We start from the raw sequence: 22,735 nt of genomic DNA on the forward strand, positions 1-22,735 counted from the left end.
TTATATGTGATGCATCAAGGAAATGTACATATATTTTCATCAATCTAAAGTATTTTTATAATCTCAACAGTTATAGTGGGCTAATGCAATCATTTGATGAAACAACTTATAATAACATTAATACTACTAAACTATAGTAGAAAATATGGTAACAAATAAATACAGGCACATTGTAATTGCGCCATAATTAAAAAAAGAATGCACTTATTTTTTCTGTTCTATCACAAAAGTAGTTTTCTAAATATTGTCAGCCAGTTATAAATTGGTATCTATAAAATACTTTTTCACGCAATGTCCATTTTTTCAACGTAACTGCATTTTATAACTGTGATATTAATGTGCATGTATTTAGTATGCGTGATTTGCAACAAAAAGGCCTGCATCGGCGCCCAAACCTGTGACAGATCCGGCTACGTATTTCCCATGCGACGCTTGTCCGTTGGCCTGAAAAGATACAAAACAGGACGATTAACAACATACTGATTGCAACAAGAAAAAAAAAGAAAAAGTTTTTTTTTTGGAGTACCCTAATGCTGTTGGCCGCAGCTGGCCTTTACAGCTTCACCGGACGATAGGAGGCGTATACAGATCCAATATATACACGAGCGAATACACCCGCGGAAGGACTTATGCAGCGTCGAATGCCAGCTCCCACCCCCAACCTCGGCTTAGGCCGTCGTAATTTCGATCTCCCTTTAAATTGGATGAGTGATCGATCGGAGTGGATTTGTTTGCGGGAATTAGGATTAAAGTAGTGAGCAATGATGTTAAAACCCGCCTCATAATAAAAACAATAATGACGTAAATCTATTTTTGTTCGAATCGGGGAAAAATTATAACGAAAACAATCGAAAAATGAAACTTGATAGTTATAACTAAAATAAAAATTGTCCTAAATCAGTCCCCGTGGTACGGTCTACATATCTACATGTACTCTCAACTTTGCTCAGGCATTCACTTGGTAAAAAGTAACAGACAGACAGGCACAGATTGACATTTATAATATTAATATCTAATAAATATTAAAGGAAAATTTTATAAAAAATATATTTGAAGAAAAAATCTTTTTATTTATTTCTACTAATTCATTTATTATCGGGTGCAATAAAATGTGTCAAATTAAAGCCTCTATAAAAATACCATGCCAGAATTCCGTTGTTATTTAGTGTAGCAGCGGCATTTTAATGCCCTTAATCCTCACTTCTCACTGGGCGATTGTTTGCCAACGAGATAATTTAGTTCAAAGATCAGAACAACCTTATCTTTGTACTTAAACGATTAATAAACAGTAAATTTCATCATTTGAATGGACGTCTTGACGGGAGCAACAAGTAATTAGTTTAGTTTTTATTTATGGGGAAAGAGGAATCGAATCTTTTCGAGTAACATCTTCAAAGCTGAAGTTATTTCTGTTAAAAATTATAACATATTTTAATATCTTTACATATAAAATCTTTATATGTCTTATCACTAATTTTAACTAGTGTTTTGTACTACCGTTCTTTGCAAAAGAGTGATAAAACACTGTAATAATTAATTTGGTCAATTTTTCGTTATTTTTTTAAATGGTAAATATTTTGTATATGTTTGTGTTTATTTATTTATTTTTCATTCAACAGACAGTGTGTACAAGTTTTATATATATACGAACATTGTTAACCACAATTTTTCTTATTATTATTAATTATAATTAGAACAATAAAATGTTATTGCGCAAGCCATAAGAATACGGGAGTTAAGCAAATAAGAATGAGTAAGTATGAATAACAGGTATTATGAACGGTTTTAAACTTTTTTCAGGATTTAACAATTGCACACAAATATTTGGCAAGTTCACTAACATCCGGTATTTCAACAATCACGGTAAATATAGATACCATTTATGTAATAGTTATTATTCAATTATAGTTTGAAATGTCGGGGAGAAAACTAAACTATATTCAGATAAAATAATTTTACAGGTAGTTGAAAACAAAACCGACGAGTTGTTTACAAATCAATTACAATTACTATTTAATAAAACATTTGTTTTATCATTCGTGGAAAATAGTACCTATCTAATTCTAATTTAGCTCGCGTATATTGAAGATATAGGTAAATACTAAAACTAGTATAAACGCGAAAGTTTGCGAGTATGGAGAGATATAGAGATCTGGATGTATGTTTATTACTCTTCCACGCAAAAACTACTGAACGGATTTTCATGATCTTTACACTAATGTAGCTTATACATCTGAATAACACATACGCTATAATTTAGAAGATATTATGTAAACTGGATGAAATATAATGATAAATGTGAAGTGTGACAAAGAGGAAGTTGTGCGGGTCAGCTAGTACCGAAATAAAGGACTTTTATAAACATTATATCTAGGTAACTACTTCGACATTATTATATAAAATATTGGAATCTGGAGTTTATATTATGTTAGACATAGACAAACCCCTGTCAATTAGAAATTGCAATTGGTACAAAGTAGCACATTTTTGGTCATCACATTACATTTCAAACACGTAGCGACATCTTTTGATAAAATGTTGAACTTTTTATCAATAAGTATCTCTAATTGTAGCATAGTGCTAATAAAGCATTGCATTCATATTGCTTTATTTTGCCGCAATTTAAGGGGCGCAGTGATCGCTTCACCGTTACATTATTTTGTACTACACAAATAGCTAATAGTATTTTTTCTCATGTGACAATATATGAATATAAATGAGAAAGTATCTGTCTATTACCTGTTACTCGTTACCAAACAGCTGGACGGATTTTAATTATCATATATAATTAAAAAATTTAATATTTTAATCAGTTCTTTAGTACCCATAACACAAGCTTTGGCATCGTTAGGGACTAGATGTCGCTGTATGCTTTTGTCCTGGGTTATTATTTGTCATTATTATATACTATCTACATAATTATGTTTCTGTAACGTAGCTACATCATCCGAGAATTTATCTAATTGAGCTTTTTTATCTAAAAAAGCTACATATCGAAGTTCCCTTTTTAAATAATATACTAAATGTTAGATTCAGGAATAATTTTACATTTATACTCACTCCCATTTTAAACAGTTCGTGGGTTTTTAAGTGGTACCGGCAGATCGGACAAAATACCACGGGCCTTACCGCCCCAAAGGGAAGGTATTACGGGATTCTTTTTTAACTTACCACTGGTAGGATTTATGAATACAACAAATACGTTTGATAATCTAGAAAGAGACATACACGACACACTTGGACAGGAATTAGGTTATGATGATGATAATGATGAGTTAAAGAAACAACATGGAAACATAAAAAAACAAAATTAAAAAAATATAATATTTATTATATTTTCACACACACACATCACAAATTGTGAATTGAGCATGCAGTTAATACATATCTAATTTAATGAAAAATGAATTCTAATAATATGATAACAAGTACTACAGTAAACGCGTGAATAAACTATAATATTAACTATTTTATAGGCACTAAAATGTTCTAGCCGAATATCTGTACTAGTGATGTAGGTTTAGTTAGAAGGAAGTCTTCTTTTTAAAATAATTAAATATCGCATGTAGCTTAAAAAATATATAGATTCTCATTTGAGAATGAACACATATTCTTGAAGCGCATTGTTGCGTCATTTATAATTGTAAAGAATATTATATAAATTTTCAAAAATAGAATTTATAAAAAAATGCCTGACTAGAACATAAAGATAACCGAAAAATACAAGAATAAATTTGTGAAAATCCTTATTAAGTAAATAACGTTTCTGAAATTAGATTTCTATAAAATAAACTTAATAAATATCTAATATGTCGAAAAACTTATGAGAAACTTAGAAAACTTTGAGCTGCGTTTTAATTTTAATTAATGCTAAATAAGTTGTCTGAGTTAGCGAAAATAAAACTTTACGAAGTATGGATCAAACAAAATCCTTTTGTAAAAAAAGGCCACAGATTTAATTCGATATTGTCAATTATAGCTTTTAATAATATAATAAAATTATTAATAAGCATGCGCTTTAACAAAGTTAGATTTTCCAGCAGCTAGAGAAGGAATAGATCCAGCCTGGTATTTGGCTGTAGACGCTAGGCCATTTGCCTGGTTATTGTATTAAAAAAAAAAACAAATTTAAAATTAGAATCAGTGTAGGGCGTGGTGTGCAGTTGCGATATAAATCCACATTGTTGCCGCCATTGGTGATCAGACGATGGCGTGATGATGATGATGAAGGAAGAAAAAGAACAAATTAGTAATGTATTCTAGTGTAAAACTAAAAATTTTAAACTAAGACATATCTACTCCATGGGTCTATTATGTTGGCTCTTGTAAGATGAAGAGAAAATTAATATTATCTCTTCACTACTAAATGGGTGTACGGACTTAAATGAAATTTAGTATGAAAATAGATAATACTTCGAGGACAGACATAGGCTAGACATGTTTTGTTTAAAAAAGCAGATGAATTTGCAGGAAGTAGCCAGCATTTAAAAAAATTTACACTTTATTAGAATCTAGATATATTGAAATATAAATATAGAACTGGAAACTTTATTTTCTATACGACCATTCCCTCAATTCTCAATTTCGATGACAAAAAATGACCAGTAAGATATCTAGCTTTCTCTATTTTATATACAGAAATACATAATCGAGAATTATTCCAATCTAAAAGAAAAATAGGAAGCCTTCGGTGGTCTAGGCTTTTCGGCAGAATGCCTTACTTCCGATAATCGCGGACTCGATCCTTTGTTTTCCCGAGTATGATTGTATGTATTGGTATGGGAGTTGTTTGTATATACTCTATAAAAAAAAAATATTCTGGCACTTGTGTATTACCCATAACACAAGCTCTGCTTAGCTTGGGATTGGAAGGGCTGTGTGAATTCTTTATTATTTGGCTTTATATTATGGCTGTGAGGTTTATTAGTATTTTCTATCTATTAACATAATTGTTAACATAGAACCTCACCTTAGCACGCTTGAGCAGTTCTTGCTGGCCAGCAAGAATGTTCTCGGGCTTGCCAGCCCAGGCACGGAGGACAGAGGCTTGGAGGGCGCGTCCAAAGCTGAAGGTGAGGGCCCACGGCCTTTTCAGATCTACTGAGTTTATGGCGTTCAAGTGTACTGATGCTTCCTCCTCTGACTGACCACCAGAGAGGAATGTGATGCCTGAAATATAAAAAAGGCGATGTAATAAAACCAACGAACATAGATTATGATCTATGTGTAACTAAAATAGTAGATATACTGATGTTAGTGACTGACCACACAAATTTTCTATCTAATCTCTTAGACAACTCTACCTTAAATTTCGGATTATATTTGAAGAATCTTAATCCAAATTTTTTTATGAAATTAAAATTGAAATCGAAGTGATGGTCAATCTGATGGGAAGTTGAACTGTTGCCTTTATATGTGAGCACTATGGTCTCATCTACTAGACTAGCTTCTTAACTGTAGATTTAGGCGAGCCAGGCGACTTTGAATAATGTCTACCTGTGGCTAACTTAATCATAAACAATTTTGTTTAAATACCCACTATCATTGTGAATTACAAAGTAATTTCTGCTATTGGGCTAAGTCATTGGCTTTGATAAATCAGATCATATACTAGGGTACCATAACAATGTTGATCATAACTCACCAGGTACGGCAGCGGGAACTGTCCTCAATAAAGCAGTGACGGTGGCACGTGCAACGTCCAATGGAGTGTAAGTTTTCTTGCAGGACTGACCAGCAGTCACCTAGAGAAGAAAATTAGATACAATTATTTCAGTTCCTTACTTTGTTGTAATCCAATGTGTTTATTACGATTGAAACCAAGTTGAAACATCTAGTCAATTTAAATACCCATTTTTATTCGTATTTTATTAAAATTATAAAAACTCATTGAAGTATGTTTTTCATATCTGAGGCAATGATGAGTGGTGGACATGAACAGAGTGAAATAGACAGCATCTTAATGGCTACTCTATAATCTAAAGATTAATAAAGAAATTAGGAAGCAGGACAGAGACCTTTCACTGGCATAGAAACAATAATAATTCATAATGATACAAAATGCTATATGGCTCGTCAATTATACACAATTTTAGAATGTAATCCAAATTTAGTATTAAAATTGTTAGATCTACCTATTTGTTACCTTTTCAGTAAAAATGCCTTAACAGATCCTCCTGAAATTTGGCGGGAAGACAGATTGTATCGCGAAGGATATAGGCATTTAAAAAAAAGTGGCCAAAGTCACCAGAAAGTATAAAGAATAAATAAGTATTAATAAGTCAAACTGCCTTACCATGTTAGGTTTGAGTAGGGTACCCTCAAGGTAGACGTGGTGGTCGTTGAGCGCCTTGTACACAGCTGCCAGGACGACCTCAGTGACTTTCTGTGCGCGATCAAGGTCATGTTCACCTAGAATAAAAGTGCATTATTCATCACAAACAAATATGATCAAGTTATTATTAAAGACAATTATACATTAAGCAGTCAAGGAACAAATCTAAGTTTACGTTTTACTATTTACAATACAAGTATACACTTTTATATCTCTTATAGATTATCCACTCCAAAATGTGGCAACATATTGGTTGTGTGTTGATAATGGAGACTATGATGCGTAGGCAAAGGTCAGGCCACTTGGTTAATTCCTGGAGAATTAATTACAATGTACTAACTAACGTGACTGAATTTATACTCATGCGCTAGTGTCTCGACAGACGGTAGCACCATTTCATCATCATCCATTTCAATTCATCAAAAATAAAAATGTTTTATTAATACAAAATTTACTAGGAAAACACAAAATAGTTGCAGATGTCACTTACCATCAGGAAGAACTTCGGGTTCAACGATAGGCACGATGCGCTGGCTCTGACAGATCGAGGCGTACCGGGCCAAGACATTAGCGTTCTCCAAAATGGCCTGATAAGATGGAGTGTTGCGTCCGATCTTCAATACACAGCGCCATTTTGCAAAGTGGCAACCGTCTTTCTTGTATTGTGCGCAACGCTGGGCGAGGTCATCAAGACCTAAAACAAATATAGATTATTTTTTAATTTTAAAACTAAGTCAAATAAAAACTATTCCTTCAATATTCATGAAACAATAAGTTCACTTTTACCAGAGTAGCATAACTAGATAAAGATAGAATAAGTATGTTTTGAAAAAAGAAGACTATTTTTAAAGATTTATAAATTGCAATTATTCTGATTAGTGTACAGGCTCAAAAACTATGCATTCGATGCGATTAATATCGTTATTTATCAAACAATACGTTCACCAGGGTAGCATAACTCTGAAGACGTAGAAAAGGTATGCTTGATGATCTATAAATAAATTGTCGCCTATACACTTACCACTTAAGAACTGTATCTTACTACATATATCGGAGGACTCATAACTAGTAATTACGTTATGATAAGTACGACAGAGGTACCCAAGCAGATGACATTATAGAAAGTCTACCCCAGTTCAACTAAAAATAAATAAATACATAATATACTCAAATGCAATAATGTTTTTAAATATAACATTTTGCATTTGAATATAATAAATTCTCAGTATCATAAAAAATGTATTTAATACTTATATAAGATATAATTATCATTTCAAATAACAACCAATCAACACATCGCGTGCGTTTTGTATCCATCACAGAGAACAAAACCATAACATATACGGATATGTGTGTAGATAGATAGTCAAACAAGCGATTTTTTTTATCAATTTGTTTTACGGCTCAAACAAGTTGATAAATTACAAAAATTAAAGTCAATATCCAATGTTAAATAATAATAAACAAGCCTTAAAAAAAAACTATTAACTTGTGACATATTTCTTCATTATTTACATTTTTTGAATGTTGTGGTGTGGCACTATCCGAAATTAAATTATTTACACGATAGTAATTTTATTATACTGTAGAATTTAATAAATCGATATAATATCTCTTTTTTATAAAATAAATGACCTTTTCTTCATATATTATGGATCATTTGTTATTTCTGATTGTACAAAAAAAAATATTAATTTCGATAAAAATATAGCCCATAACCCTTTTGTATATGACCGTATATTGGCAAACAATACGACTGCCTACATGTATTTTATTAGCAGTTGTCTATATAGATGAACAGATGCTGCATGAAGGGACTGGTCTTGATAACTATTACTGATATATTTGTCACTCAAATGACTATTACATTTACTTTTATCAATCTTGCTATATGGCAGTTTGGATTATATTTAAGATGCAGTACATATTTAGGATTTTGTTCACACAAAATCCTAAATATGTACTGCATCTTTAGGATTTTGTATGACATTCATTTATTTAAAAGAGGAACACAGTTTCTTATGTTGTGTCTGCTTTCCGATTCCGAGCATTAGAATTATAAAAATATTATTTGAATATTCAAGTGTTTATATTAAGTTTATTTCAATAAAGATTATTTATATTTGAAGTATATAAAGGACAGAATATCACAACTATATGACTATGGTATCCCTACTTTTAGCTACCAATAGTCTCGAAATCTAACCCGGACAAAGTAAACTTTAATTTGTGTGACAGTTTGTGTTGGTCTGTTATTTAATTAAGTTGCATATATATTTGAAAAAATGTACTTACTAATATCTGGTAGTTTTGTAAAAATTACAGTAGTAGTTCTCTTTAGCTTAGAACCAGACATATAATATACATTATTTAAATTATTAACCGAGTCTTAACACGAATAATTTTATGGCAAATAAAGGTATTTAATATTTAAATAATTAATTTAAATAATGTATATTAAACACGAAAGTTTAAAATTAACAGACATATAATACTTTATCTGTATTTAATTATTATATATAAAGTTCATGTCATATGGAACACAGAAAAGTGAAAGAGTTTTACATGTAGTTCATTACTATTATTTTTTATTGTCCCCTAGTATACTTTCCAGAAATCTGCACAAATAGAAGCTTCTTTCTGGGATAGTCTACGGTGCTTGGACTTTGAACAGTCATACTCATACAATGACCTATTTGGGGAAACTCTCGGTCAAAAGAATTAAAAATGATAAGTTAAACGAGCACCTAATTATTTCTATATTTTATATAAGAAATAGATAAGATAGGTGACGCAATGTAGAAATAAATCAAAGTGACGGAAAGTGCCAATATCGCATATGGAAGATTCTGGTTAAGTAACATTTTTTTTATTTCACTCCTGTTGTGACCTGTTTCCATGGGTATATGCTTTCATTAATAAGGGTTAGTCGTAATGGTACACCAAATCCTACTTCCACCTGGAATTGTTCATATTATTCTTTTTCGGCAATTTGACAAGAAAGTTAACCATGTCAGTTGTTCCAAAACAGTTACTACTTACCCTGAGTGGTGCATTCATCTTCCGATCCAAAAAGAGGTACGACACCTTTGTCGACCTTGATGCCAGGAATGATGCCGCGTTTCTCCAATAGAGACACCAGGGGTGTGCCATCATCCGTCTTCTGGTACAAGGTCTCGTGGAATAGAATCACTCCGGAAATGTTCTCGGAAATTGCCTGTAATGAGTAATAATTTATTTAATTTCTAATAAAAAAAAACTTTAAAGTGACCTTCTTAGTATGGTTTTAACTTAGTACATAAACTTCGCCATAGATATGATCAGTGCGGCAAACAACACCCTCCTACTAATCTGTAGAGTAAACTTCTAGCGGGAGAAATACATAGGTGAGATAGAGATAGCTGTGGAAAGTGTTTACCTTTAATAATAACAAATATCTAGAATAAAAATTTAATAAAAAGAAAGTATCATTCTGTATTATTTTTTTAATAACAAATTTATTTTTTCTATCTATTTAATTTCGATACTTTGATTGAATGCATTTTTATTTACCTTACAAAAATACCCAGATCAAATCAAACAGGCGAACCTTATTAATTTAATATTAGTACCAGGAATTCATAAATGTTATGTATATCTCGAAACCAATATTATGAATTCCAACTGAGTTGCGAGAACTTGATTTCCAGACCAGTAATGCAACAAGATACGAGTGCATTCACCTCTGTAGTAGCCGTCTAGTATTAAGTAAAGGAGGACTGTGGTAGATTTTGAGCATTTTGTATTAAAAATGCTTGTATAATACAAGCAATTATAAAAAAAAATACAAGCAACTTACTACATACTACTTCGAAAACTGTATATTATTTCTATAGTGGTATTCGTTTGGTAATAAACAAATTCATGAGCTTGTCGGTGTAAAAAGAAAGTGAATATATTGATTCCGGCATGAGGAAAGAACGTCGGATGAAAGATCGGCGAAAAAGACATCCTATGCGAAGATGATCACGAAATGTGAAGCAGGAGTTGTATAAGGCTGGTTATCTTCCAAAAAAACTGGTGATCTTGAGACAAGAAAACTACTATATACAAGTATATATCAGTACTAGGGTTCATTCCCGGGAATTCTCGGGTCGAGAATTCCCGGGAAATCCTTGGGTTCTGTTCCCGGTAAATCAAGCTCGAGAAAAGTCGAGAACTCGAGAAATCAAGTACCTATATAGAAATTAAATTGACGTTTGTTGTATTGCGTAGCGGCACAATAATACAAGATATTAAGGTTTTCTTTCATGTATATTGACGCGATATTTTAAGTTTTCCATTTTGTAAGCTGAGTGACCCAAAGAAAAAACCAAGCACATGTATTACGGTTTTCGAAAAACAAATGCATGAGTGAATAGCCGTATAAATTTGAAATTGAAATTTCTAACCAAAGAGGAGATATTTAAGATCAAAGTGGCCAGTACGACAAAACGCTAATTTCATATTTAAGAACCTAATATATTTCAGTATTTAAAAAAAATGGCTTCTTCATAATATGTATAATGTTTTTAAATATACCTACTCAATAAAAGTTTTATAATTAATTTTATAGTTAAATTTTATAATTAATATTTAACAAAAACTGCAGTGATTTTCGTCTCAAATGAAACCACTGAGTTTTTTGACGTTATTGGAACAAAAAATAAACCAAACGTACGTAAATGTAAATTTCTCGACAACCCGAGAAGACCCGAGAAATTAACCTCGAGAATTCTCGAGACCCAAGAAATTGAAAAGCTCGAGAAATCATGAACCCTAATCAGTACAGAGTATAGATATAGCAGTTAAATTACAAATCAAAATGCATGACATCTCAGTCCTTCAGAATGGCAAAGCATGGGTGATATCACGGGTGACACGTGATTACATAATGTCCCGTGTTGCTGTTCATGTATATAGGTGATGATTACCGTTTAGCGTTAGATGGCTTGTCAGTCTGTTTATCATTCCAATTAGGTACATAAAAAGTATAGGTTACCGCATCAGAGCTGAAGAGAAGTTGGCGGTATTTGCGGCGATTTTCTTCTGTATTCTCAACTCCGATGTCCTGGAGACGCTTGCCCATGGTCCCTAAACATAATACAACATATTCAAAATCAAAGTCAAAAATCATTTATTCATGTAGGGCATTAACCGCTTATGGAACGGCAAATTATTTGTATTAATATTTTTTTCTACCAGTCTAGTTCAGTATACAAATTCAATCTAGAAGAACTGGCAAGAAACTTATAATTTTTTTTAATATTTACCAAATTTTCTCATTGTGTACTATGTAGGTGTCTATGTTTAACATAGAAGTGAAAAATCCCGTGCATGAAGTATTATTACCGGGCATGTTTGTCATTCGAGTAATCGTTTAGTGTGTAATAGGCTTTATTCATGTCACCAATCACAAGAACATAATATAATAGAAACAATTTTTAAGACAATCAAGAACTAAATAATTTCTCTGTAATTGGAATGGCAAATAAGATGACTGCCCAACTGATGGTTCATGCGACACCAGTAGTACCACTCATATGTTGCCATTCCAGGGGACTAAGATGTCAAGGTACTTATCTTATAATTTCAGGAATAAATAATAACAATAATAGTAATAAATAATAAATAATCTCAGAACAATTCACACAGCACATTTAGACCTAGCTAGCTAAAGCTTGTGTTATGGGTACTAGATAACTGATATAAATACATAGATAAATATTTTTTTCGTAAATACATATTATACATAGAAAACACACAGACCGATACAAACATACTCATGAATACAAATGTTTGTGTTGTGCGAGGAATTGAACCTGCGACCATTGGTGTGTTAAACCGCTATATCACTGGAGCCATCAGGAATATTCTCACATAATAAATTTAAGAATTATAGTATAAAATTTAGTATCAATAGTAAATAAATTTTATTAAATGTGTGTAAAGAATTGTTGTAATAAATCTAACCTGTAGATTCATCAGCTGCAAGAATACCCTTGCCAGGAGCAACAATGGCTTGGGCGATCTTCTTCAGCTCCTCCTGAAGCTCGGGGGTGGGGTATTGGAAGTAGGTAGTCATTGTGGCTGCAGAAACATACATAACATTAAAACTTTATTTAAAAATCGTGAACAAGTTTTAACTAATAGAATGAATTAATATTTCTATATAAAAACTTCTTCCTCAAATCAAATAGTATCACAAGTATTATATATATATATAATATGTAAAATGTTTATGAAAAATTAAAATAGAATGATTTTGAAACATTGTTTTAGAAAAATGGTCTAACAATAAAGATGTAAAATGTTTATGAAAAATTAAAATAGAATGATTTTGAAACATTGTTTTAGAAAAATGGTCTAACTTTAACATGTAATCTGACAACATTTTATATTGTGTTTTATTTATGACAGCATTTACGCAGTGATATAATAATTAATAATATGCTGCATAGTGTTACATCCGCCAAATGGACTGTACTATAATATAGTATATTTAATACATAGTATATTTAACTTCAATGCACACAATACAAAATTCTATTTTGTATTGTGTGCATTAAGTTAAATAAATAAAAAAATAATTAATAAAAAACATTTAAGAAATCCACTCAAAAGATTTTTCAATTTGGTTTCCATGTATACTTAAAAAATATTAAAATCACTGTTTTTAAAATACCATCAGTTTTCCTTCTCTTTGGGTTAGTCCGTTCCAGATCACCATTATCATATTTATTTTTAATTTTATTTATTGTCTTTGACATTGCAAAGTTTCACACTTATTTTCTACAAGACCACTAAACGTGTAGCAGATAGGAGTAGTTATAATGAAATAAGCCCAATCAATAATTATATTCATAACAACATTAATAAAAAGCACAAAAAAACTTTTATTACAAGTAGGCAGGTTATATATAGGACAGAAATAACATTAAAATATTTTTATATTGATATGTTACCAGATAAGAACACAGAGACAAATAACTTCAAAGTCAATATTATGTAAGTGTCTCCACAACAATCAAAAACTATAAACTATAAATTATTTCATCTTAGTCTAGCTGCACTAGTGACATACTTCCTGTGTGCTATAGTCAGTTTATTGCTATGTGTATGAGATGGATCCAGTGACAAATGTATAGTCATATTTTATGGCTATGTGTACAAGATGGATCAACTAACAATTGTGTCAGTTATAATGCGCCATTGATTTCCCGACAATGAATTGCTGTTTGGCATCAGGTTGGTTGAATTCTGTATTTCACCAAAGAACACCCAAGGATAGAACGAGTAATAATTTCAGTACCAGCATAGACGGAAGAATAGTCATAATTGTACATATAGTTTGATTAGTATTGAAATCAACTTAGCTACCAGAAAGGTACCAAATAACCAGTGAATGGTACCAGAAAATGGTGCTACTTAATGAAAAAACTAACTTTCAAAGTCGCTAAGATAAAATATCAAAATCTTGTTCAACTGTATATTCATCTGTTAAAGAGCTATATTTAAATGGAAATCTGAAAAACTTGTGTATATTCTGAGATTGCACATTTTGTATAGAGGTTTTACACTTTATAAAAATTCCACATTCGCTACAGAAAAGTTTTACAGGAGCACCAAATTTTGAAAGTGTGCCCTTAACGATTAACCTTGCCTTTGATCATGTTTGTTAATATTTAGCACTATAGTTGCAAAAATAAATTTATCATGGACTTAGGAAATAAAAGCAGATAATAAACGGGTCAAACAACACGGAACAGTAAATAGATAAATTATTATAATCAGCAGATAAAATCAATACCTTCACTATAAGCACTAAAACAACGCTAAGTTTATGACACAGTTATTCCATTGATTTTTGCTTTCCATAAACACATTTTACCTCGTATTTTTGCGTTAGTCACAGTATATTAATATTAATCATCAACGTAGAATAGATCGACTTTGCAGAGGTAGGTACGTGACTCTATCGGCGTTTGGAATTTATATTCCGCAAATTTTAAAATCAAAGGCCTACCCTTCGTCCCGAAGCCTGGCATCCATCCTGATTCAGGTGGTCCTTTTTTACCTTTTCCCTTTTTGCCTTTTGGAGGCATTGTATTTTAAATTTCACTTAAAATTAATTTTATCAGAAAAATATACTCGACATTACGGCTAATATAATTGTAATAAACTCACCTTGACCACAGCAATTGTGTCAGTTTTTCTTTGTTTTCAAAGTAATTCTTATTTAAAAATAAATAAAAGTTTGAAATTGGAAAATAATTTAAGAGGTCAACGACACTAATTAGTTGACAGCGAATAGTGTTGTGCCAGGTATATGTATAAATTAAAGTTATAATCGAATTTCGAGATTTTATTATTTATCAAAAGCATATATAATAGCAATAGGTGAATAATAATTGTATTATTATTAGAAGGTAGGATGTTATTGCGTTTGAATAAAAAAATATATCTACTATCATTATAACTGCTTAAAATAAAAGATTTAATTCTTGCCTGGTAAGATAAATGCACATTCTGGTTGAGAATAATATAAAATTAAATATTGAAAACCTACCTATCAACTACTACTTTTACTCTCATTTCTTACAAGACAGTAACCTTGAAAGGTCACCGGAAAAGAACAACGTGTCAAGTATATACAAAAAACAAAAAAAGTAATAGTTTTATATAAAATATTAACTGTAACATTAATAAAATATTGACAGATCTTAAATATAGGCTTTATAGGCACCTAATATTTCATCACTTTTATTTATTTTGTATGTAAATGAAAAATAATGTTTAATATTCAACATAACGTGAAGATATTTCTTTATTTAATTTAACACTACTAACAAGTTATAATTTAAAAATTAGATAACAAGATATAATTTAAAAATAAGACAATATTCACTAATATTGTCGAATAAAGAATAAAAAATGTATTTTAATATTATAAAAAGAATCTCCTCGTCATAAACAATTTAATCATATATACACCTTAAAAAGTATTTATATTAAAACCAAACATTATTTTGCGTTTAATTAATTCAAATAAGTGTTAATTGACGGATACCGTATAACCGGAAAATAAATATTGTATTATATTTAGAGTAATATAACCTAACTAATCATACAGGTATTACCGTTAGAAAGTTATTCATTTTCCCTTATTTTTAGTGTCAAGTTTTATAAAAAAAATTACTTACTATTATTTTTTATGTGTAAGACGCAGCCAGACACTCCCAAACTGTTACTCTGTTTATATTACTGTCAAACGGTTTGGATGATTTGGATGGATGTCGAAGAAAGGACACGATTGAAAGGTCATTTGAAGGTCTGCTGATAGCAAGCAACTTCTGTCGCAGATTATAAAACGACATCTAGTAGAAAATTGTGAAACTGCTTCAATTTAAGATAACGTAGCACGTTCTGTTGATCATGAAACAAAACAATGCACAAGCAATTCATATTGATTGCATCCACAATACATAGATGACGCTGTTCATATTCTTTTTGTGTAAATGTACTCACGCTCAATAAAATAAAATATTTAATCACAGAATAATGTAAAATCGTAAAAAATATTACATAGCGTAATTTTTAGTTGCAATGCCGAAGTTTTTCATATTAAATTTCAAAGTAACACAGGACATTTTTTATAATCCATAAGATCACTCGAACGAACGAACTAAGCCTAAGAATATCTTGATCTCATCTATTTCAGAAGCCAACCAGCTTGCTTTGTAAGATGTGTTTCAGTTGAAGCATAAGATAAGCAAATCACAGGATACAGAGACATACCAACATCTTAATACTTCGGAATGGCAATGTAGGTATAGATATCCTCACCTAATAGATATATCACACATTAACATGTAGTCCTAGGTCTGCTCATTTAAGTATATAGGCGATGGTTGCCACTTACCATCCATTGAGCCGTCAGTTTGTTAGCCATTAGAATTACATACAAAAAACTTTTTTATTAACAAGATTTCTGTCATTGTAGATTCTATTAAAGCGGTGAGCTAAACCACTGGACCACTGAGGCTGCTGTTTTACTATTTTATTGCCTAATTACCTAAACTGAAAATAGTTTTTTTTAATGGATTATGGTAAAATGGATCATCCGCCTGTGCCAACGGTTTACACTGTAGAGCAGCGGTCTTCAACGTTTTACAATACAAGGGCAAAAAAAAAAATTTTTTCTGGTACCATAGGTATTTTTATAGGCAATGGTCAGGATGATTAAACAAGTAGATAAGTAGAAAAAAAAAATTATTGAGCTAACATCAAATAAAAATCAATTTAATTCAATTGGTTAATGAGATATCTGACACTGTTTATTTTTAACCAGTTTATCAATATCTGGTTTAATATTGCTGGTTGCAATCCTCAAACTATTCTCAAGGTGAACATCGGTGATTCTGGTCCACATTTTAGATTTCACGTTTTTCATGCGTGAAAATAACTGCTCACATGTATATGTGGATCCAAAAAGTGATATAGTTTTAAGTGCATGATCTCTGATTTTGGGGAAATCTCTAATGGAGACGTATTTCGAATAGAAATCAAGCAAATCAACATCAATTTTGTTTTTTAAGGTTGAATTGCACTGTAGTTCTATCAATTCCATCTGAAATTCTTCCGGAACTTCTTCAACCGAAACACTGAATGGACGAGCAAATAAATTCAGGTACTTTTCGTCTCTCCGAAAATCAGGGAATCGCGAATGGAATTGTGTTTTCAGATCCTGAAGTGCAGAAATATATTTGTCCATATTCGAAATATGGAATAATGACAGATGAGGAAAATGCGTCGTAATTTTTCTTTGGAACTGGCTGATCCATAGTTCGAGTTTTAATTCAAACGCTTTTAAAAAATCAAGTAATTCGTGAACTAAATTATTTTTTCCTTGTAATTTTTGATTCAAGTCATTGAGTTGTGATGTGATGTCGGTAAGAAAACCTAAATCGGCCCGCCATTCTTCATCGCTGAAATGCGGCACAGCTTTATCTTTACTTTGCATAAAATCGGCAATTTCTTTTCACAAGTCAAAAACTCGTTTTAACATTTTACCTCGGCTCAGCCAACGAACATCGCAGAAATAAGTTATGTCACAGTATTCAGCATGGATCTCCTTTAAAAATTCCTGAAACAGCCTATGATTGAATCCTCGAGATTTAATGAAGTTCACAGTTTTTACTACAATACTCATTACTTCTTTGATATTAACAGATTTTGCACACAAGTTTTCTTGATGAATGATGCAATGGTACTGTACAAAAGAAACATGAGGATTATTTTTCTTTACTAAAGCAACAAATCCTTCATTTTTTCCAACCATAGCCGGAGCGCCGTCCGTAGTAATCCCAGCCAAATTTGACATATTTAGTTTATATTTATTTACGACAGCATTGAATGATTCATACAAATCACTACCTTTTGTGCTGCCTTTCATTGGAACTAAAGCAGCCATTTCTTCAGTGACAACAAAATTCCTGTCAATGCCGCGAATAAACACAGCCGACTGCGCGGTATCAGTTAAGTCTGTACTCTCGTCGAGTGCAAGTAATAAACGAATTGCCAGGTCTTCTATTCGAGCTACAGTAACACCAGACAAACTTATTTTGGAGTAAAGTGATTTCTGTAAGGGAAATAACATCTGCTGCATCCTCCAAACATTCTTTTATGAATTCACCGTCAGTAAATGGTTTTGACTTGCATGCAATTTTTTCTGAAATAATATAGCTTACTTTTACTACTGCCTCACTGTCTTCATTATGTTTGCGGAATGAATGCTGCTGGCGTTCAAGTTGTTTTTTCAGGGACTCCACCTTATCAATACGAAGTTGTCCTTGAAAGAGAGCAAACTTACTTGAATGTTTGGAATCGTAATGACGTTTGATATTATATTCCCTTACAGCACCGATTATTGCATACGAGGCAAATCGGCTTTTCTCCAACACAAACAAATAAATATAAGTTCGTCCATTTTTCTTGAAATAATCGGCGCTCATCCGTAACTTTGCGTTTTCGACTAGTACTGGCTTAAATTCGCACAACACAGGCCGTTCAACGCTCAGCACTTACTGACTAAAGAACAGTTTGCCATCTGAATATATGCTAAAAAAAATTTAAAAAATCTGACAAAATGGTCAACAACTGTCTACACGTGCAAGTAATTCCAATTTGTAAACAAAAGAACGAATTTCTTAGAACGTTTGTTTGTTTGTATGCATGATCCCGACAGTCGAGTTAATTACGGGCTATGATAATAAAGGGACAAAAGAACGTACACAGCTGTGTAGTTTTCACTAATTTCGACAACTTAAAGGTACTTTTTATTACTTAATTATTGTCGTTATCGAGAGTGGGCCTATGCTGATGGCGAGCCGCAGGAAACATGGCAGCGGGCAGCATGAGGCCCGCGGGCCGTGGGTTGAAGACCCTCGCTGTAGAGGATCACAAGATGAGCATGAGGTCAGGTCAGTTAGCCCATTGTGACAAATCCATCAGGAAATTATCAGGATGGTTTCCACGACGAAACCACGTGAAGGTCAACCCGACTTGGTAAATTGTTAGCAATGGGATTATTACTTCACATTACTGACAATTTTTCATCCCCATACTGAAAATTATTGAGAACTACTATATATGTATGCTTACTAACTGCAGCGTTAGGTATTTGATTTATATTTAAAAAGACTATGTATTACCTAGTACTTTGTAGTTAAAAAACCGATTAAATTAAATAGAGATAGAAATCTCTATTCAATTTAATCGGTTTTTTCTTTTGGCTTTTTTTATAATTAGTTTGTTACCGTTATTACAAATAACACTGAGTAAATAACCACTATATTTAAATTAGATGTAACTTTATGTTAGATGGTGAACCACTTACAGCAAATATATTGGCGATGATAATGGAATTTGTTAAATATCTATAAATTGACGTAATTGTCTGTATCTACCATCATTATTTTTCATGGTACTCATGACCTCATGAGATATCATTATGGAGGTTATCTTAAAACGTCTTTTCAATGGTATATGATATTATCAAACGTGTTTTATTATCTTACTTATTCGTGAACTTGTACAAATTGTTATTATATAAGTATCATAATGTATATCACGTGTTGTTGTATGGTGCAATGGTATGGCTCAGGCAGTGACGGATTGACTATATCAGGGCCCTTGGATAATAAAATGAATCTGGGCCATCGCCGTTTAAAAAAAGTCTTAAATATTGGTATCTCATTCTTACTTCATAATATATATATATACTATCGATATATCAGTTGTTTGTAAATAAACAACTACATTTCAAATTGTTGATGTGGTGCTGGTAATAGTAAAAAAAAACGTTTACCCCAAACTACATAACGCGGGCCCACAATTATATAACCCACAATAACGTAACAACAGTACCCATTTATTGAAGTTAAACTTCTATATAGACAAGTATTTGGATTTTTCGGTTACGAAAAATCACGCGGAAGGCTAGTGGCGGTGAAGACGACATCGGCAGCCAGTTTTTTATTATATTACATTTTATTAGCTCACACGATAAAAAAATATTTGATTTAATACTAAAATTTATTAATATTAACAGCTTGCATCGAATAAAAATAATTCAATACCTATGGTCAATAGGGATAAATTTTAATAAAAATTTTTGCACTGTGTATCGTTTTCAATCTATTTTGTGCCAGCCCTGGTCTCCTAGCCATTTTTCTACTTTGCCTAATAGTTAATATGGCCCTGGGCTCAAGACTTACATACATACAGCGTGTTCCTAACATTCAATATAATTGTTGTAAGTTGGTTCTCGAGTATAGGTAGTAGTAGCTATTGTTTGTGGTTTAAAGCTGAAGGTACAAAAGCACGCTTTACATGAATTATACCAGAAATCACTTTACACGTGGAACGTAATTGGCCTCTGTTGTTGTTGAAATGTTGAAAGCGACATATTAACATTCTAATACTAATAAATTTTCATTACCAGGTATGCTATTTATCTGAATATATTATGGTTTATATGTAAAATACATACCCCCGTGCGATGCTGGGGTGGATAGCTAGTACTCTATAAAAACATTGAAATTAGAGGTGCCACACTTTTTAATATGCCATATTTATTATAATAATGTCATAGATTTTTTGTATGTAACGATGGGTCTTAAGTGTGTAACGATGTCATATCAACGTTCTATAGAAAGTCGATCGATTTGATAAATCGATTATCCATTATAGACATACATTACTAAAGTTTTGAAACAGTAAGAAATAGAGGGCATATATATTAATGTTCCATTTAAAAAAGGTTTTCTACGTTATAAGTAGATTGTCAAAATTAAGGCGGGAAAGTAGGTCTTGTCGAAATGCACGTATTGAATTTTTTGTATCTAGTAGTATATGTAGAATGTGCGTTTAACTATTGAATTAGAACATTTTCATAACAATTAAGTTCACAAAATATTCTAAAGGTTTATAAAGGTATTAAAGAGTAGTAGAGAATGATATGCATAAATAGCTTTAGAAATTGATACATCGTTGATCCAGTACACTTAATTATTTATTGTAATTTTATAAATGTAAAATATAATGAAGAATAAGAAATTTGGTCTCATGATATAGACTAACATGTTCACCATAACGAAATCTGTGGACTGTATCTCTTACTACCCCCTCCGATATTATCAAACGGGGATCGATTAACATGGTTCACTAAAGTCGTATCCGTAGTTGGCCTTCACGAAAGTCTTTCCGTTGCCATCTGCACTCATCTCCTATCGTTCGGTGAAGCTGTAAAGGCCAGCTGCGGGCAACAGCATTAGAGTAGTCCGAAAAAAAATCTTACTATCTCATATGAAATTACTAGCTTGACAATATTTTTTGACAACTATGACATAATCACGTTATGTTGTAATAGTGCCTATAACGCGTGTTTCTAAGGCGCTGATGATAATTATGTTGTTAAAATTAATCCACCATTATGACACCACCCGTATCTTGACAGATAACTGTATCTTAAGTTACTGTGGAATCTGTTTTTATTCAGTTCTATTTGTTTTAGTCACCGGTGCAGTACTGAAATTCGGTGAGCACAACACTATTTTTTTTTTATTTATGCCAGTATAGCTAAATACAAAATTTTCTTATGTTCTTAATTTACAAGTTCTATAAACTAAACAAGATCGCTTTTGAGATACAGTAAAAAGATTCGTATTGTATTTGTATATAGTACCCTATTTGATTTATATCTATTTAAATGGAGAAATAGAGTGTTATTTTTTTATAGGTAGAAAAATGAAATGACTTATAATTTATTTTGTTGTGCGTTTGTTTTTCCGTCAGGCCATCCGTCTGTCTGTCTGTTCAGAGTTTATTTTCATTATTAAGTGCAAGTAATAAGGAAATCATAAAAAAAACATTAATGTTATACCTATACGATGATAGTACCTAGTAGATCACGGGAATGTCTTATATGTACACCTATTCGCAGTAAAAAAGTTCGCAAATGCGGAAATAAAATTTACGAATAACAAACTATGGGATAAAATCGTAATATTTTATATGAAACTATGTGAAATCAATATCTAATTTAAGACAATTTCTATTCTACTATCATACAAATATGACTACGCTGAAAAATAGTTGTCGTTATAGAAACGTATGGAGATCTGGTATTATGGCTATAAAATATATATTTAAAATGGCCTAATCGTTAATAAATATTATAGATTAATTTTTAAATTTTTAATAATATAAGGAGGAAAATGAAGTTAATTATACAGGGGAGAATCTTTTTCACAAATGTATAATTTTCTTATTTTTTAATAAATTTAAATTAATGTTCTTGTACTAAAATAATAATGAAAACTAAAATACTAAAATAATAATAATAATGCGTATGTTTAGATAAAAAAGACCTATCTATTTATATATATAAGTATATAGATTTTGCGCTTTCAATTACTATAATTCCCTAAAGGTTGGTAAATTGCAGCTTTAAACAAAGCAGCATTTGTAAAAAGTGTATATTTCAGCCGCCAAGTAGCTTGCGTTGTAACATGTGTTTCAGTTGTAGAATGAGATTTGTAAGTGAAATTATAGCTTAGGTGGCATGACCTCTATAGAAAGTGTTCTATGACATAAAAAACTAGAAATCGATGAAATAAATTACGTTACAGTAGCGTTTCACCTGCATGAAATTTGTAACCTATGTGTTATTCTGATATATATAAGTTATATGACTGTAAAGTTTCATCAAAATTAAAAGAGTAACAAACATCCATCCATACTCACAAACTTTTACGAGTAGGTATATCTTACTAATATTTATAATATTTGTAAGATATACCTACTCGTATAGGATAATCC

General features: G+C 31.5%; 3 protein-coding genes across 6 annotated transcripts in view; 1 reads left to right on the plus strand and 2 right to left on the minus strand.

Annotated features, from left to right (window-relative positions):
* Positions 1–15,671, minus strand: LOC131843579 (fructose-bisphosphate aldolase). 4 transcript variants are annotated; one of them, XM_059192254.1, is made up of 10 exons: positions 14,379–14,526; positions 12,326–12,442; positions 11,355–11,446; positions 9,377–9,551; positions 6,825–7,028; positions 6,296–6,411; positions 5,645–5,744; positions 4,970–5,169; positions 4,024–4,098; positions 1–444 (listed from the first exon to the last, which is right to left on the minus strand). In XM_059192254.1, exons 1-10 carry the CDS (start codon positions 14,455–14,457, stop codon positions 349–351), a joined length of 1,254 nt encoding a protein of 417 aa, XP_059048237.1. In that variant the 5' UTR covers positions 14,458–14,526; the 3' UTR covers positions 1–348. The 4 variants fall into 4 exon arrangements, with proteins under 4 accessions (XP_059048237.1, XP_059048234.1, XP_059048236.1 ...); XM_059192251.1 differs by lacking the exon at positions 4,024–4,098 and having other exon boundaries at positions 14,379–14,525; XM_059192253.1 differs by lacking the exons at positions 1–444; positions 14,379–14,526 and adding an exon at positions 15,556–15,671 and having other exon boundaries at positions 3,311–4,098.
* Positions 9,055–22,735, plus strand: part of LOC131843580 (fructose-bisphosphate aldolase-like) — a 20,593-nt gene continuing 6,912 nt past the window's right edge. The window contains exon 1 of the mRNA XM_059192256.1: positions 9,055–9,186. The gene's annotated coding sequence lies outside the window, so the exon portion shown is untranslated. The remainder of the gene's footprint in view (positions 9,187–22,735) is intronic.
* LOC131843572 (general transcription factor II-I repeat domain-containing protein 2B-like) lies at positions 16,668–17,375 on the minus strand. The gene has a single exon (XM_059192244.1). The coding sequence runs from the start codon at positions 17,373–17,375 to the stop codon at positions 16,668–16,670; it is 708 nt and encodes a 235-aa protein (XP_059048227.1).

Source organism: Achroia grisella, unplaced genomic scaffold, assembly GCF_030625045.1.
Source record: "Achroia grisella isolate CSIRO2021 unplaced genomic scaffold, CSIRO_AGI_Agris_v1 utg319, whole genome shotgun sequence".
NCBI classification, from domain to species: Eukaryota; Metazoa; Arthropoda; class Insecta; order Lepidoptera; family Pyralidae; genus Achroia; species Achroia grisella.